The sequence below is a fragment of the Talpa europaea genome (assembly GCF_964194135.1).
Source record: "Talpa europaea genome assembly, chromosome: 15".
NCBI classification, from domain to species: Eukaryota; Metazoa; Chordata; class Mammalia; order Eulipotyphla; family Talpidae; genus Talpa; species Talpa europaea.
In genome coordinates this window covers 2,206,674-2,223,299 of record NC_140083.1, presented here as the reverse complement: position 1 = coordinate 2,223,299, position 16,626 = coordinate 2,206,674, and the positions used below count along the sequence as shown (strand labels likewise).

Genomic DNA, 16,626 nt, shown 5'->3' with positions numbered 1-16,626 from the left:
CCTGGTGGTGAGCTGCCCCCCAGACACGCCTCATTGGGTGAGCAAGGTCAGTGCCACGGTAAAGGGTCGTGTTTGTGGTGTGTGGCCCCACAGGACGGGAGGGGATGGGCCCTTTACCTCTGAGGTCTTTCTCCCCAAAACACATGACCTCAGTCTAATCCTGGGGAAAATATTTGACAAGTCTCAATTGAGGGACAATTTACAAAATATCTACCTCTCATAAGAGTCAAGGTCATCAAAAGTGAGGGAATTCTGAGAGCCTGTGCTGCCCAGAGGGTCTCAGGAGACACCATGCCGTGTGGGGCCCAGGCTGGGGTCCTGGACAGAGAAGGATGTGGGGTAGAAACTAAGGGGACCTGATGAACCGTGCACATTCCAAGAGTTCCTTAAAAACCATAAAGGGAGGGATTTTTGCAGACTGAAAATGACTCCAGATGCAAACACAGAAACTAAGATGGGAGACTGTGGGGTAAACATGCAGATACACGTGACTGTTGATTCACTTTGAAAACTAATCGTCGTGTCTTTGGGGATTTAACATACCTGCAAAATTAAGACACAGGACAAGAATAACAAGAGAGAGGAGGAGTAAATGAAATTGAAATATTTTTAACTTAAAATTGAAGTATTTTAGATTGGAGCACTGTTAGGCGAGAGGCAAGTGTAATTTCCATTTGCCTCCATGCCATAAGACAAGGACACAGGCCACAACCCCACTGTAATTTCAATAAAACTGACAGAAGGAGGGGAAGCAGAACACTAGCAAGAGTTGAATAACCTAAAAGAAGACAAGAAAGGACAGAAAGAGAATATGTGAGGCAGCTGGGTCAGAAAAGAAACATCAAGACGATGCTATAAAGCCTGATACTGGCAATTTAATACATAAGGGACAGGTACAGCCAGTAGAGGACGGAGGCTGGCACGTGACAGCTTGTGAGAAAGCAGTCATGTGCTGCCTGTCAGAGGGTGACTTTAAAGTAAACACCCAGAAGCCTGGACGGGAAGGGTGGCGAGGGCAGACCACATGACCCTCACCAAACTGCCCAGGATCCATGCGCTCACCCAACAAACGGGCTGGCAGGCAAGTCGCGCTGCTTTGCTTTGCCTCTGGAGAGGCAAGTCACTGTGAGGAAGGAGACACTTCACAGGGAGTTTCAGCGATTTAAATCTGTGTGTCCCATAATTTAGCTCCAAAGTGAATAAAGCAAAAATCAACAGAACCAAAAAGGATCTCAGCAGACAAATCCACAGGCAGACGAGGGACCACCACCCTTCTCGTGAAGGCCAACGGGAGGAGCTGACAAAGATGTGGGGAGGGGCCTCCCTGGTGGCACAAGGGATTAAGCACAGCGCTGTGAAGCTATCTGCAGCCACTACAGCATGAATTTGATTCCCAGGCAGCCAGGGAGCTACCCACATGGTGCAGCAGACCTCTCCTGACTCACCCGCTGCTCCCCTCAGCAATGTGTTTCAGTCAGTCTGCCTGTTCTGCTCCCTGCTCTGTCTCTGGTGAATCCTCTCACCCTCCGTACCTCTGGCCTGTACCCCAGTTCTTGTATGCATAAATAAATAAATCTTAAAAACAATGTGGGGAGAATACAGATGTCCCAGGAGCACGGTTAATAAAATCAACCCCCTCAAGATTTGGGGGGCTGGTCATCTGTGACGGCACGTTCTTCTCCAGTGCTCATGGAGCTTCTACCAAAATTGACTCCTGCTGCTCCATAATCCTAGTCTCTACAAGAGGAGTCATTTAGACTTTTAGACAATCTTCTCTGACTGCAGTGGAATCAACGTTATATCAATAACAGAAGATGGAGCAGAGAATCCCAACTGCTCGGAAATTAAACCATACACGTTCCAAATAAACCAGGAACAAGGGGAAGGAAGAAATCAGAGGGACATGGTGCAAGATTCTGAAGCACGTGGTAATGAGAATATGCTCCAGTCGGGCCAGCCCTGTCCTCACCGGGCCACGCAGCCACCGACACGCACCCACGTGCACGGAGGCTGAAAAGCAGCTAACAACACTGTCTCTCAAGAAACTAGAAAAAGAAAAGCCAATTAAATCCCAGCCGAGTGGAAGAAGAACGCAGTCCAGGTAACAGCAGGAACGAGGCAGGAAGAGCACAAGGCAATGACGACACATAAAGCTCGCGCCGCCCGTGCCTGCTACTCCGAAAGTGCCCCTCACTGCCCCCTTATCTCTGTGTTGTCCCTCCTCACAAAAGTGGCCACAACGCACAAGAAAGAGTTTTTTAAATATCTTGTTTTGCGAAAAGACACCCTAATTGAACTGGAGAAAACATCTGTGCATCTAACGCCGCCGACGGGGCGCCGACATCCGAGCCCTACGGGAACTCAGCTGACTCCCGGCTGGAAACCAGGCGCCGTCCTTGGCCTCGAGGATGCCCGCTCTGTGTCAGCCCTGGCCCGAGCCTTTCTGGACTCGACCCCTGCAGGCCCGCTGCCCGCTCACACAGCTGTGGGGTCCACACGCCTCTGGTTTGCTTTGCTTTGGGGAGGGGAGGCCGGGATCGCTCAACAGCCTCCAATCCTGCCTCACCACCCGCACGCCCTCCTCACCTCCCGATGCTCGGCCAGAGCCTGGAGGCAGAGGCTAAAGGGCCTGTTTCCGCGCCGGGCGGGCGCAGGCTTGCAATGAAGAGCAGCTACCAGTATAACTATTCTCTTCTCGGAAATACATGTCACTGCCTTCTTCTAAACCGGCCCACGCAGACCACAGTGGCTGAAATACTTCCTTAAAAATAGCTGAAGATGATTAGCTGGAGGGATGACAATAGGAATTTTAAGCAATCATTTAAATTAATTCCTGAGAAGTCTATGCAGAACCTTCGCGTTGAGTCCTTGCTGGCAGAACCTCACCAGCTCCCATAAGCACATGCAAACCGGCGCTCTGCGCCCGGCGGCTCGTACTGCCAGGGTTTCCTCACTTTCTGGAGGAACAAGGCGCAGCTCTGAGCAGAGCACCCGGGGCTCCTCGCCAGCTGCCTCTGAGCTTCTGTGCCCACCACATTCTGCCCCAAGATGCGGGCCAGGTGCCTGGAAGGTCGGCAAGGCACCCGAGTGAGCGCATACACCAGGCCTCCGACAAACGCTTCAGTCCCCAAGCCAGCCACATCCTTATCAAAGGGCTTCTCTGACAAAGGTGATAAAGACGATTTTTGGCCAAAAGAATCCTTTCAGACGGTTGAAAGATGCCTAGAAGCGATCGTCCCTGCCCCGGAGCCAACGGTTACTGAGAACTGTCCCCCCAAGCAGGTTCGTACAACAAAACCACCCACTTCTGCAGGGACGAAAGCCGCCAGGGGTGCGGCCCCACCTTCCTGAAGTCCAGAGCGCTGATCTTGCCGTCAGGCTCCTTGCTGAAGTCCAGAAACCGCTTTCTGAGTGCTGGGTCCTGCTGCTGGACGCAGGCCTTGAGCCTTTCCATCACTTGATCCTTGGTCATGGTCTTGGTGGAGGTGCTCTCCTTAGCGGGCGCGGCTCTGCAATTCCAAGCGGGCATTAGACCAGCACACGCCCCCAGGACAGGGCCTCACAGCCTGCCCTGCGTGAGCCGGAAAGTGCTCAGGGCAATGGCGTGACGGGGCGGGGGTTTGCACCACCCAGGCTGGTACTTTCAGCTGTGCTCGGAGCTGGCGAGGGTGGTGGAGCCCACCAGGCAGACACAGCCAAGAGGGGGCATTTTCCTGAACCGGGAACGCAAGAAGTCAGAGCCCATTCTCAAGCGTGAAGCTAAGTGGGCTGTTTTGTGGGAACTAGATTAGGGGAGTCATCAAACCCTGGAACGAGGGGAAGGCTGCAGCGATGCACAAAGTCCACTGCACCATGCAGCGTAATCACACATGGTGGGCGGGCGTGTCGTGGGGGACAGGGGAGACAGCTGCTTCCTTGGGTGTCCACCCTGGGGCTGCGCTTTGAGGGGACATCAGCCACCTGATCTCCTGGAGGGTGACTTCGCCCACTCTCCTCCTCTCGGGGTGCTACGGGAATGCCCACATTTTGTGAAAAGCTCAACTGCCTTGACTTCTTTCACTGATTTTAAGACACAGACCTGTCTGCTCACAGAACGTGCAACCTTGCTCTTTAAACACCATCTTTCTGCCCATTTATAAAATAGCTACTACTGAAATGCCCGATATTCAAATTTCATTAGCATACTATTAAAATTCTCCTATCCTTGACACTTATGAATGTTTTAAGGGCACATGACAAAGCGCGGTCTCCCGCCTCCTTCCACGCTTTCCCTTTCCTTGTGGATTTATATAAGCCATGAACAGGCAAGTTACAATAATATCTTTTCATTAGCCTAAACCTATATTTTTCAAAATGAAGAAGGACAAGAATATTCATCAGTCCAATTTTTAATAGACTCACTGAGTATGCTTTATTGTCACAATTCAATTTGGCAATCATTTTAATAATTCTATCATTCATGTTAGAAAATGTTAAGCGGTTTAATGGGTGTATTTTGCAGTGGTGAGGAATCCAAGTTTCTGGGAAAGAATGAACGTGAGAGTGAGTGTGTAACAGCCGAGGGGCAGACAGGTTCTCTGGGGGCCCAGCACCCCAGCATCCGGCCCGACAGCCAGCCGTAGGTGAACACCCCAGGCCAGTCCCAAGGCCGCTCAGGTGTCCTTGCTTCATTTCTAGAATTAACAGGTCAAGGCACTAATCCCTAAGCACTCCGCTTGCTCTAAGAGTCCCTGACTCTAATCACTGTATTTATAGCTTGCCATCTTTCTTATTTAAATAATAAAATATTAAAATACTCATTTAGTCAACAAATATTTACTAACGATCTATTCCTCTGTGGGTGCTGTGGTTTAACCTTGATTTCTCTTACCCTGCAGAAAGATCTGGCTGCGGCTGCTCCTCCAGGGGATGGAGCTCAGGAGAGATGGCGGCCGGGCTTGGAATCCCTATGTCGGCCAAGAACTGCTTGTAGAGGATCCTTCCCGAAGTCGGGTCCTGAGACTTGCTGCAGAGTCTGAATTTCAAAAATAATTGGAATACCCCCACTGGAATGGCTGAGATTTAAAAAAGGGCGGCCCCTCGGCATGCTGGCCAGGGCTGGAGGGACTGCAACTCTCCCAGGAAGCCTGGGATGTGTGGGTGTGACGGCCTCGGCAGACAGCGGGTAACGGTGGACACATGTGCCACCCTCGAGCCTCTCCCCAGAGAGCAGGCGCGAGTCTCCATGCAGACGCCTGCACAACCTGTGCTGCTACCCCTGGACTCGGCAAAACCTGCAAACAAACTGAATGTCCATCAACAGAGGACGGTCTCCTTCAGGGCCCGCGGCAGCCTCTGGATGATTGGCGCGGTGGGGGCGGGAACGGCCGACCCTGGAATCCCCGAAGATTTGAAAAGGCTGAAATCCCGAACCCTGAGGCCTGGGCTGTTCCTGCAGTCCCTTCTACTTCCATTCAGAGTCTACATGCCCCCCAGACTTGTTCTCCTTTGCCCTGGGCTCTCCAGCCTCACCAGCACCCCCGCCAGGGGGCTTCAGCCGCCGGTTACTCGATGACAGTCCTGAGCCCCCGGGCCAGAGCGTGGACTCTCTCGGCCTCGATTCCTTCCCACCACACCCAACCCACCCCCTGGCAAGGCCGGCCAGTTGCTTCCCAGAAACACCCTGAGTCACGGACATCTGTTACTATCACACCTGTTACACAGGATAGCGGGTGCAGCGGGTACTTCCAACAAAGGGTTGCTCCATTTTGGGGGGATTCTAGCTAGACCACCCTGTTTCCAAAGGGTCGTCTCACCTGCACCCCCGCCTGCCCACCGGAGAGCGCCCCCTCCACCTCCTCGCCAGCTCTGCGTATTGCCTCTTAGGTATGTTTGCAAATTTGCGTTTCTCTCACTTGCAGGGACAGCTGATTTAATTTTGACTTTTTCTACTGATTAACCTAGATTTAACCAAGCCACAGGAAGTCTCGTGCCCAGCCCCAGCCTCTGGCAGGCAAAGCCATGGCGTCAGGACCGATCACCTGCTTCCTGCTACCTCGCCTGCACGGCCAGCGGCTGCTTCCCGGGCATGGTGGTGGCAAAGGCCGCTCGCTTCCAGAGTCACGTGTTCAAGGAGAAGCGGGGCCCGAGGGGGAGCCTGCACCCGAAGCGCGGGGACAGCTTCCTCCCGACGGAGACAGACCTCCCTTCTCTTCCCTCCGGGAAGTTGTTCCTGCCCTTACGCCTCTGTCCAAGCCCCCAACCGCACCCCCAGCCCCCTCAGCGATGGGCTCCTCCGCCTGCACTGCGGGAGATGAGGGGTGCCCTTGGCCAGTCACCTCCCAGACCCTCTCAAGCCCCGAGTCCCAGACCTGCCACATGCCCTTCACCCCGCGCTCTCCCTGCCACCCCCCACACACCCTTTCCCCGCCAGGCGCAAGCGCCTCACGCCAGGAAGTGCCCCCGATTCCAAGCTGAGTGCAGCTTAGATGCCAGGCTGTGGTGTCTGTGTCTCCCACCCCCACCCCACCCCCCACTAGGCACAAAGGGGTCTCTGCAGGCCCATGGCGCGGGACGGCCCCCTGCGGCAGGCACTCTGGGAAGAGAGAACCCTCGTCAGCCCTGGGCCCTCCGTGGGGCCACGCGCAGCGAAGGCCAGAGCCGCAATCACAGACAGACGCTGTGCGGCTGCCGAGACCCTGCTCCCCCTTCTGCTCAAGGTCCCTGATTTTTGGCATCTGATGCCACCCCTGCCCTTCCAGCTTCCCTCGCCCGCTGCAGACTGAGTTTAAAAAGGGAAACAAAAGCTAGTTCAGCCCCAGGCTGCGGGTTGGCGGGTCACTGCCAGGCACCTGGGCGACAAGGACGAAGAGCTCCAGTGTCCCGGAGAGCCGGGCCGTCCTGGCGCCGCCTCGCAGCGGCTGTGAGTGAGCAGGGCCTGGCCCTCGCCGCTCTCTGCGTCACAGCCAGCCGGGAAGGCTGTGCCCAGGGCCAGCGCGGACGCACAGGCTGGACCCTCGGCCATCAATATTACAAAACACCTAGGAAGAGGTTGAGAGTTGGGGACCCGACGGGATGGAGACACGGCGTGCGCGAACACTGTGCCCCCAACTCACTTCACCAAGTGGCCCGGCGTCAGGAACGGGCAGAAGGCGCGCATGATTCTCTTGAAGTTATTTCGCCCGATGAGCCCCGTGTCGTCGAGATCATAGGACCGTAGCATGTTGTGAAAATACTGCAGACGCCTGGAGACCGAGTCGCGAACAATCTCCTCCACCTGGCGGAGAGACCGGGCGCCAGGCGCCGGGTTGCGGCCTGGTGGGAGCAGCGGGCGGGGCGGGCGGCGCTGAAGGAGAGGAGGGTGGACTCACGGAATCCCAGGCCAGGAGCGGCTCCTCCGTGTCCGGGCAGGAGAGCGTCTTCCTTGTCTGCCGGGAGAGGAAGCGCCTCAGCCAGCGTCGCCCCCCGAGGCGCTGGGACTCGGGCCCCTGGACGCCACTTCGCCCCCGGCCCAGGGTCAGAGACCTGCGGCGGGTCAGCCTGGCCCTCAGGCCCCCCCGGAAACAGGGCCTTAACATTGAACTCACACTTACTTTTTTAAAAGTATACTAAGCATTAAAAAATCCACCTAGAAATTTAATAAAGGCCGACTCAGGGTGCGGGGTGGCAGCGGGGCCTCAGCACGAGGGGGGGTCTCGGACTCGAGCAAGAGGCGGGAGGGGCCGTCCCCAGGGCCCCGCTGCGGCTTCTGTGTGTTGTGCTTTAAACATATTTTCCTCTTTTAAAATAATTAAAAAAATAAAAGATAGATTCTCTGGCCCAATAGTTCCATTTCAGAAGATTTATACTAAAGAGATTATCTCAGAGTGATGCAAAACAGCAGGTCCCCCGCGGCTCTGTGCCGGGGCAGGGTGTGGATGGGGCCGCAGGTCGGGCCACAGGACGGGCTTTCTGGGAGGCGTTGGGGAGGGTGAACGACAAGGGCCCCAGCAGGCGGGAGGAGCCGGCAGGGAATCGGGCAGGTGCTGCAGGAGGCTGGGGGGTGCCGAGGACCAGACGCCCTGAGACAGCGAGAGGCTCCAGGCCGGACCACAGGCACCTCCTCACCCCCTGGGAAATCTGCCTGGGCCTGCAAGCCCCGAGAGCCGCCAGAAGGTTTGAGCGCCGCTGGCTCCTCTCGCAGCAACATCACAGCCCTCGTCGAAACGCACCTGATTTTGAAAAGTTCTGTAAAGGTTGAACTGCGACAGCTATCGAGAAGCATTTCTAACAGTGAACCCGCCCAGGCGTCGTCGAGGCGCAGCCAGGTTTGGAAGCTAAATGTTAAAGCTGCACAAACTCAAGCACTGAACTCCCCTTGAAGTGGGAATCAACTCGGGTGAAAAGCGGGACGGCGTGAATAAATGTAACGTGCCCCTCCGTGGCTCTTACGTCACTGGGGACGCTGCGCTTCCTGCCGCAGCCCGAGCAGCAAACCCGGGGCCGTCGCCGAGCTCACCTTCGGGTCCCCTTCGAGCAGGTGCATAAGCGCGCTGATGTCCACCCGCTTGGTGTCCTCGGGGTCCAGCTGCTGCATCAGCTCCTTGAATTCCGCGTCGCTGGTTTTCACCACCGAGCAGCTGAGGATGTGCCGCAGCTCCTGCCCGGTGAGCTGCCCCGCGGGTTTCTGAGCAGAGCGCGTAGAAGGGAATTTTCAAGAGAAAAGCAAAAAGGAAGGACAAGCATCACATGCACTTAGCGCCAGTAAATGAAACACGAGCTCGGGCCCTAGGGGGTCAGGATCTGGAACACGGAGGACGCACCGGGGTGGGCAGGCGGTGCTGGGACCTCGTGGGTGCCTTCCAACCGGGACCTGGCGGGAGACCGTCCCGCGGGAGACCTGGGCAACCCTCTTCTCGAGGACCTGGGCAACCCTCTTCTCGAGGACGAGGACGGGGAGCCTTGGGCTGGTGCCCCGGGCTGGGCAGGCCCTCCCACCCGTCCCTCCCCACCTGGGGCTGCTGGGCTGGGTCAGCACCGGCACACAGCTTCCCGGAATGCAACCGTAACTTGCCAATTTACTGAGAATATGGATCACGCCCGCGCGTCCTCACCACCGCCAACCCCATCAATTACTAAGGGGACCGTTACTTAGCAAGAAAAATTTCAGTCATGTTGCCGAAAGAAAACACATCGTGAGCGAAGCCCTGGGTGGCGAGTTTCTTCCCCCAGCATAAAAAATTATCAATAAGTAAATTAAATATCAAAATGGAGAGATGCGGTTTACTGGACAAGCAGGAGAAACGCAGCCGCCCTGTGTCCGCGCAGAGAGAACGTGAGCCTGACAGAAGGGCTCGTGAAGGGACCGAGCCCTGGGTGAGCGTCAGCCTCCACTGCGGAGCCCGGGGTCCGGGAAGGGTGGGAGTGAGGGAAAGTTAACTCGGAGGTATGGATGGTTCACTTTTTGGTTTGGGAGCAATGACTTGTTTTCTGATGTCCAAACGGGAGTCGTGCGCTGATCTCGATTTTTCAGTAAGCGACCGTGTTGCTCAGCCGTCCCCACTACCCTGCAGCACATTTCCCGCACCCCAGAGAAGCCGCACTGCTTCCCCACGCGGTCGCTCCCCGCCACCGCTCCTGCCGAAGCGCTCTGGCCTCTCCGTGCCCACTTGCCCGCGGGGGACGCCGTGTTCCACAATCACGGGGCACGTGTCCCTGCGCGTGGCTCACCCATTCGGGCCACTGAGTGTTCCGGAGGCTCGCCCGTGACGGAGAGTGGACCCTGTTCCTCCTCTTCCTGTCTCTGTGGTGTGCAGGTGCCACCTTTTGTCTGTCTGGTCTCAGCGGATGAACATCTGGGCGGTTTCCAGTTTGGAAATTCTGAGTGACGATGTGTACGTGACCTCTAGGTTAATTTTTCCCCAAAGGAAGATGCCTACGAGGGGCTGCTGGGTCATGTGGCAAGACCCAGCACTGCGACGACCGTGCTGCTTCCCCGGCAGCTGTGGGGCTCGTCTCCACCACAGGGGAAGCGGGTGCCGCCGCCCTGGCCTCCCTCGCAGACACTTACTCTTGTCTGGGAGGCTGATCACCGCCACTCCAGTGGGTGCGGGGGTCCTCTCGAGGGTGACTGGCACCCCGCTTAGTGATGCTGAGCATCTTCTCATGTGCCGATTGGCTCTTTGTGTATCTTTGACGAAACATCTTAATATCGTCTGCCCATTTTAAAGGCTCGGCTGTCTTTTCACTTCCTTGATGGTATCCAAATTTTCAAACACTTTGATAAGTCCAATTTATTGACACTTCCTCTCATGGATCCTATGTGTCAGTGGCATATTCTGAGCAATCTGACTAACACAAGGTCACAAAGATGTACATATGGGTCCCCTAATGAGTCCCCTACATATGGGTCCCCATTTTAGCTTTGCTACTTAGTTCTGGGGTTTGTTTTTAGTTCATTTCTGTGGCTGTATAAGTACGGTAAGGGTCTAAATTCCTCTTCCTGCAGGTGATGACCTAGCTGTCCCAACACCATTCGTTAAAATGATTATCCTTTCCCCTACTGAACTGGTAAAAACAGGATTGACTACAAAATCTGGATTTATTTCTCAATTTTGTCCTGTAGATCAATGTCTATCCTTAGGCAGCACCACAGCATCTTTTTTTACTGGAGTTTAATACTAAGGTTCAAAATCTGGAAGGCGAGGTGCTCTAACTTCATTCCTCTCTTCCCAGATGACTTTGGCTGTCTTCAACCTTGGCGTTCCATATGAATTTTAAGATCAATGTCTCAATTTTTGCAAATGTCTTTTTTCTTGCAAAAAAAAAAAAAAAAAGGCCAACTAGAATTTTGTTGGGGCTTGCACTGAACTCCAGATCAGTTCTGGAAGAACTGCCATCCTGTCCATACTGAGTCTCCCATCCATGAACATGGGATGTCTCGTCACTGTTTACATCTTCAACTTTCCTGAACGGTGTTTTGCGATGCTAAGCATATGGGCCTGTCCTTCTCTTCTTAAGTGCATTTCTAGGTATTTTGTTCTTCTTGATGCTAACATGAGTGTGACTGCTTCATTCATGCTCAGATTTTTCATTTCTAGTTTATAGAAATGTAACTGATTTCTGGATATTGATTCTACATCCTTACCCCTTGATGAGCTTGAGCTTATCAACTTCAGTGTGTGTGCCTCTTAGCGCTTCCTCCTTTCTGCGAGGTCATGTTGTCTGAGCACATGCTTTCACTCTGCCCGTTCTAATCTCTGTCCTCCTGGTTGCACTGTCGAGAACTTCAGTTCAACACTGAACAGCAGTAGCAAGACTTCTTGTGTTTTTCCTGACCTTCGGGGGAATGCATCCAGTCTTTTGCCATTAACTCCGCTGCCAGCCATAGGTGTATCACAAGTGTCTTACCAGGTTAAGGAACTTCCCTTTTGTTCCTAGTTTGTTAAAAGCAGTCATGAATGAGAGCTGGACTTCTTCAAACATTTTATCTGCATCTATTGAGATAACTGTAAAGCTTTGTCCTTAATTCTATTAATATATTATGTTAATTGATTTTGGGGGCAGTGAAACCAGTCTTATAATCCTGGAATAAAGCTCACATGGTTGTAGCAAGCATTCAGTCCTCTTGGTATGTTGCTAGGTTTAGTTTCTTACATTTTGTTGAGAATTTTTGCAACTATGTTCATCAAAGAGTGATTTGTGGTTCTTTTCGTAAGATTTTTTTATCTGGCTTTGGTTTCAGTGTGATATTGGCCTTGAAGAGTGAGTTAGGAAATACTCCTTCCTCCTATGTATTCAGGAAATTTGTAAAGGATTGGTATTACTTCTATAATAATATTCTATAATTTTTGCAGCCTTCAACATTAAGAATTTGCATATTTTCTGTTAGATATATTTCCAGGTATTTGATTTAAAAAAGTACTATTAGAAATATTTTTAAAATTCTTCTGCTACTTGTTGATTGCTGTTTCAGGAATGAGTACTGGTCTCTGTGTATTGCCCAGAGTCCTTCTAAACTTTGTTACTGACTCTAATAACTTTTGGGAGATTCTTTTGAACTCCCTACTTATGAAATCATGTGAGCCGCAGATAACACCACCAAGAATAAGAACAGAGAATAGGCAGAACACAGATTATTTTTCCGGGTGATAGGAGAGAGAACCACGCGTGACTTAAATGGGAGTGATGACATGACCAGTCTACTCACAGAGAGCTGAAGGTGGCAGTCGGGGAGGGGTGTTTAGGCTGAATGCAGTTACCTCTCCTAACTACCTGCACCCCTTTCTTCAGCAGAAGAGGGGCCTGGCACACAGCTGTCCTCTACAGCTAGGTGAAAAGTCCATCCTGCCTACCCCCAGCTCTTCTGCTCTGCTCTCTCATCTGTCCCAGGTTCCAAGAGGTGGTCAAGACCAAGGCAGAGGAGGAGGCAGGGAGCCGCAGCAGGAAAGCAAGCTGCAGCTCTATAGCACTGGGTGAGGGCTGCTGCAGGGTGACACTCCGGGGTGTGATCTTATCTTGCGGGCCCTTACCCTGTTCACTCTGTGCCCAGCTAAGTGCTCCGGCTGGACCCCGTGTGGGTAGGCACCCATTCCCTGCCCACACCAGCTGTTAATTGGTCCAGTTGCATGATGTACAATGCATACCTGACATTACAATTAAATAGGCTAATATTTGGAGTGCTTAGCATTATCACAGCTCTCCATTAACAGAGATGAAGACTTTCATTACTTTTAATTAAATTACTTTTTCAATATACTAATAGACGCAGAGGCGGGTAAACACACAGAGGCCTTCATCTGTCTGTAAGAGGTGGCCCAGTCAGCTCATTGTCAGGCAGCTGGGCAGGGATGTGGGGGCCCCCTGGGAGTCAGGGGGCCCCCAGCTTGAATTCCGGCTTCACCACTCATTGGTGGACAGCCTCAGGTCACCCTGATGCCCTCCTTCCTCAGCAGAGGGCCCAAGTGACGATGATAACAGCGTCTGCACACAGCGGGGGAGAGGGAGCCTGAAGCAGTGAGCATAGTAACCCACCTCAGACACACAGAGGAGCGCTATGTTAGTGTCCATTTAAAATGTTCACTCAGTCTGAGAGACTGAGTCACACGGGTCTGAAGTATAGCTAGAACAGGCATGCTAGCTCAAACTTCCCCCTGGGAGAACAGAACCCCAAATTTTGGTGCTTACTCTATGCTAGGGAACCCCAGCTGCTGGCTCTGGGGACTGACAGAGGTGAGGAGCTTAGATCTCTGGGACGGAGAACCACGGCCAGGGCTTCTGGCTCAGCTGAGCCCACAGGGGCTTCTCCCAGGGCCCAGTGCAGGGTCGTAATTGAGTCAGGAAAGTGATCCGCCTGGTCCCCTTTATTTTTTAGATGTTCAGTTACTGGAAGTGCTCAGTAAACAGCAAATCAGGAACCAGAAGTATCCAAATGGGGCTCTGGAAAGCCAGCCCTGAGTGGGCAGGAACTGATGTTTAAAGCAGCTTCAAAGCTGCCTGCAAGGTCCCTTCCTGGAATGACGGGACGATCGATCGGGCCATTTGGAAGCTGAGAAAATGTTCGCTCGTGGGCTACCAGTTTGTTACAAGCCCATACACCCCAGGTCGGGGAAGGGTCACCCAACACCTGAGGACGCCTGGGCCTCTGTTCGTCCCCATCTGCCACGTGGGTCCTCAGTCTGCCCTTCCTGACTGCCCCGCAGGCAGGGCCTGTCACTGACCCAGATGAGGCTTCAGGGCAGGCTCACGGCCAGAGGGACAGCCCCCCACATGGGCAGGAGCTCGAGAACTGCTCTGGGTGGATGAGTGAGGGACAAGGAGCTTTTCCCAGCCCCAGAACCGGTCTTAGGAATGGGGATTCTCCCAGGGAGGCGGCTCCTACCGCGTTGATGATCAGCAGCAGCTTCCTCAGCGAGGAGCAGCGATCTCCCTGACCGAACAACCTTGCGACGATGTTTTCCTTGCCAGAGAGATTTCTGGAGTTGATGCTACAGGAGGATTAAGAAGAAACAAGAATAAGATTCTGTTCTTCAACTCTGTTCTTTCCTAATGCAAGAAAGAGAAAAACCCACCCTCACAGCAGCCCCAAGAAGGCTTCGTGCGCGGGTGCCTCTGTCACCTGAAGGTGCGGGGCTGAGGGTCAGGGCACGCCGACTGAGGGGCGGGCATCGAGGCAGGCGCTGCTGTGAGGCACCCTTGCCAGCCTGGGCCTTTGGTCTGAAGAAAGACCAGGAAAGAAGCCAACCCCGGGGGCACCACGTGTGCGCACACACAGCTCCTACCGCTTCAAAACCCACACAAGGCTGAGGACCCCTCACGTGGCTGGCTGGGACGGTGGAGGCCGCCCCCGCCGGGACAGACCCCAGAACCGGGACTGGGCTGAGAACTTTGTTCAGTGTTCTGGGGCGAGGGGTAGGGGGTGGGGTATGTCCTCTGTGCTGGGAAGGGTCAGCAGTGCCCTCGCCTCTGCCCACTACACTGGCAGCAGCCCACCCCGAGCTGTGACAACTGGAAATGTCTCCTGGGGCCACACTTGCTCCAGGTTGAGAACAGTTATTTAAAGTAAATAAAATCCACTTTCAGGTGCTAACAGGCAGGAAATGAGAAAGGACAGACGTGACCTCACTTGATGAGCTCGCAGAGCTGCAGCCCCAGAACGGTGTGTGTGTGGGGGGATCCTGAGTACCCAGAAAACAGAGACAGGGCAGTTCACTAAATACTCACACGTCTCCGAGACAGGCTAGGACCCGGCGAAAGGCATTAGCTCTGTGGTGTATTTCACTTAGCAATCGAGCCTAGTGCCGGCCATGGACGTGCTGAGATTATAAAGCCTGTGTTTTTCTTTAAGATTTACGAAGGGCCGTCAACACAGGCCACACGCTGACATAAACAAGATGCACTGAGAGCCAAAGTCTACATCCGAAAATGTCACATTATTAAGCACTATTGTACATTTGGGGGGTCCCCACCACAATTTATGTGATAATGTAAATTTGAAGTTATAACAGACATTATAAGGAAAACAGAAACAACGGCGCTGCAGGCGGACCATCGCCGGGCCCGCGGCGTCTGCACCGCAGCGGCTGGGCTACATCGACTCACCCAACGCACGTTCACATGCGGTTTTACAGGAACACACTTGGAGGGGGGGGCCCACAGAATCAGAGCCCCACTTCTGCCTCCACAGAGGTACCTGACTCCTTACGGTCTTAATGTTTCATCTGGAAAGTGGAACAATGATCCCGCTGTCTCGCGGTTTATCCAGCAATTTTAAGTAAGAAAAACATATGGAAAATCATTCATTCAAATCATTCACAAGCTGTAAGTCTCCGGGCCAAAGTTGGAGATGATTCCGGGGAACGCGTGTGCCATTCAGCAAGCGAAGGAAAAGCAGTTCCGATGTTCTTTAACCTTTTGCCTTTGACGGGACATGGAACCAGCACTTAGTTCTTTTCTTTCACATACCTATTTCCTTTGGCCAGGGGGGTTTTGTTGTTGGCGTCCTGCCCTTCGGGAGCGTGAAATGACATCAGAAATTGCTTCCAGTCGATTTTGCTGGTGGTCCTAAAGCCAAGTCTGGGTTTAAAAAAAGATAAACGGAAGAATTACGGAAACCCTTTTTTCTAAAATGGCACATGGATTAGGCAGTTACTATTAAATTGAAAATGGCGCAGCAGACCTCTCCCGTCTCCCCGCTGCTCCCCTCAGCAGTGGATTTCAGTAGATCTGCCTGCTGTGCTCCCCACTCTGTCTCTGGTGAATCCTCTCAGCCTGCACCTCTGGCCTGCACCCCAGCTCTTGTGTGCATAAATAACTAAACCTTTTTTGAAAAAGGAAAAGAAAATGGTAATGCATTTACATGAGGTTTCAACTCTAAGGTAAACAAGAGAATTAAGTAAAGTAGCCCCACGAACTGGTTCTCTAAAATCAAGAGAAACCCAAGCGGATAGCGTGTCTCCATGTCCGCCGTCCCCTTCACAGTGGCGCGCGTGAAGGAAGAGACAGGGTGGGGATTAGTGCTGACATCCGTGAAACAAGGTCTTCAAACCCACTATTTGCAGAGCCAGTGACGCGACAGGCAGCGCACAGGCCTAGGGGGTCCAGACCCTGAGCCCTGCAGCTGTGCATACGTGAGCTCTGTCAGGGAGGGGTCTGCGGTGACATTGGGGTGACACCTTGAGATGGGGCACAGCTCAGGTGACCAGACTGGCCCAACCTAATCACAGGATTTCTTCAAATGGGGCAGGGTTTCCCAGCTGCAGCCAGAAAAAGATGTGAGGACGGAAGAAGGTCCCAAGAAAAGCGGCTTGGTGGCTCTGGAGAAGGAGGCCAGGAGCCGAGGGGTTTGGGATGCCTCTAGCGCAGGGGAAGGCAAGAAATGGCTTTGCTCCCCGAGCCGCAGAAGACACGCAGCCCCGCAGCCCCGCAACCCCTGGATCTTTGGGAGACCCATGTCCAGGCTTCTAACCCACACAACTGTCAGAGATTATTATTTGTGCAGTTTTAAGGCACTAGGCTTGTGGTAGTTGGCTACAGCAGCAAGAGAAAACTAGTGCCGATAAAGTCTTAGCAAGAATAAGCAACTGGAAAATGGTTCAAAAACAAATTGCCAAAGTGAATGTGTCCGGGACCCAGGGCTCGCTGATTTCAAGGTCGCAGGAGGCCCGTGGG

At 53.3% G+C, this 16,626-nt stretch overlaps 1 protein-coding gene across 1 annotated transcript in view; it reads right to left on the bottom strand.

The window, feature by feature from the left end:
• EFCAB6 (EF-hand calcium binding domain 6) overlaps positions 1–16,626 on the bottom strand; it is a gene marked incomplete at both ends in the record, with an annotated part of 146,412 nt that overhangs the window by 58,939 nt on the left and 70,847 nt on the right. The window contains 7 exons of the mRNA XM_084254883.1: positions 3,344–3,509; positions 4,871–5,014; positions 7,095–7,255; positions 7,350–7,406; positions 8,477–8,644; positions 13,838–13,943; positions 15,421–15,531. Coding sequence (XP_084111009.1) covers positions 3,344–3,509; positions 4,871–5,014; positions 7,095–7,255; positions 7,350–7,406; positions 8,477–8,644; positions 13,838–13,943; positions 15,421–15,531 — 913 coding nt within the window. The remainder of the gene's footprint in view (positions 1–3,343; positions 3,510–4,870; positions 5,015–7,094; positions 7,256–7,349; positions 7,407–8,476; positions 8,645–13,837; positions 13,944–15,420; positions 15,532–16,626) is intronic.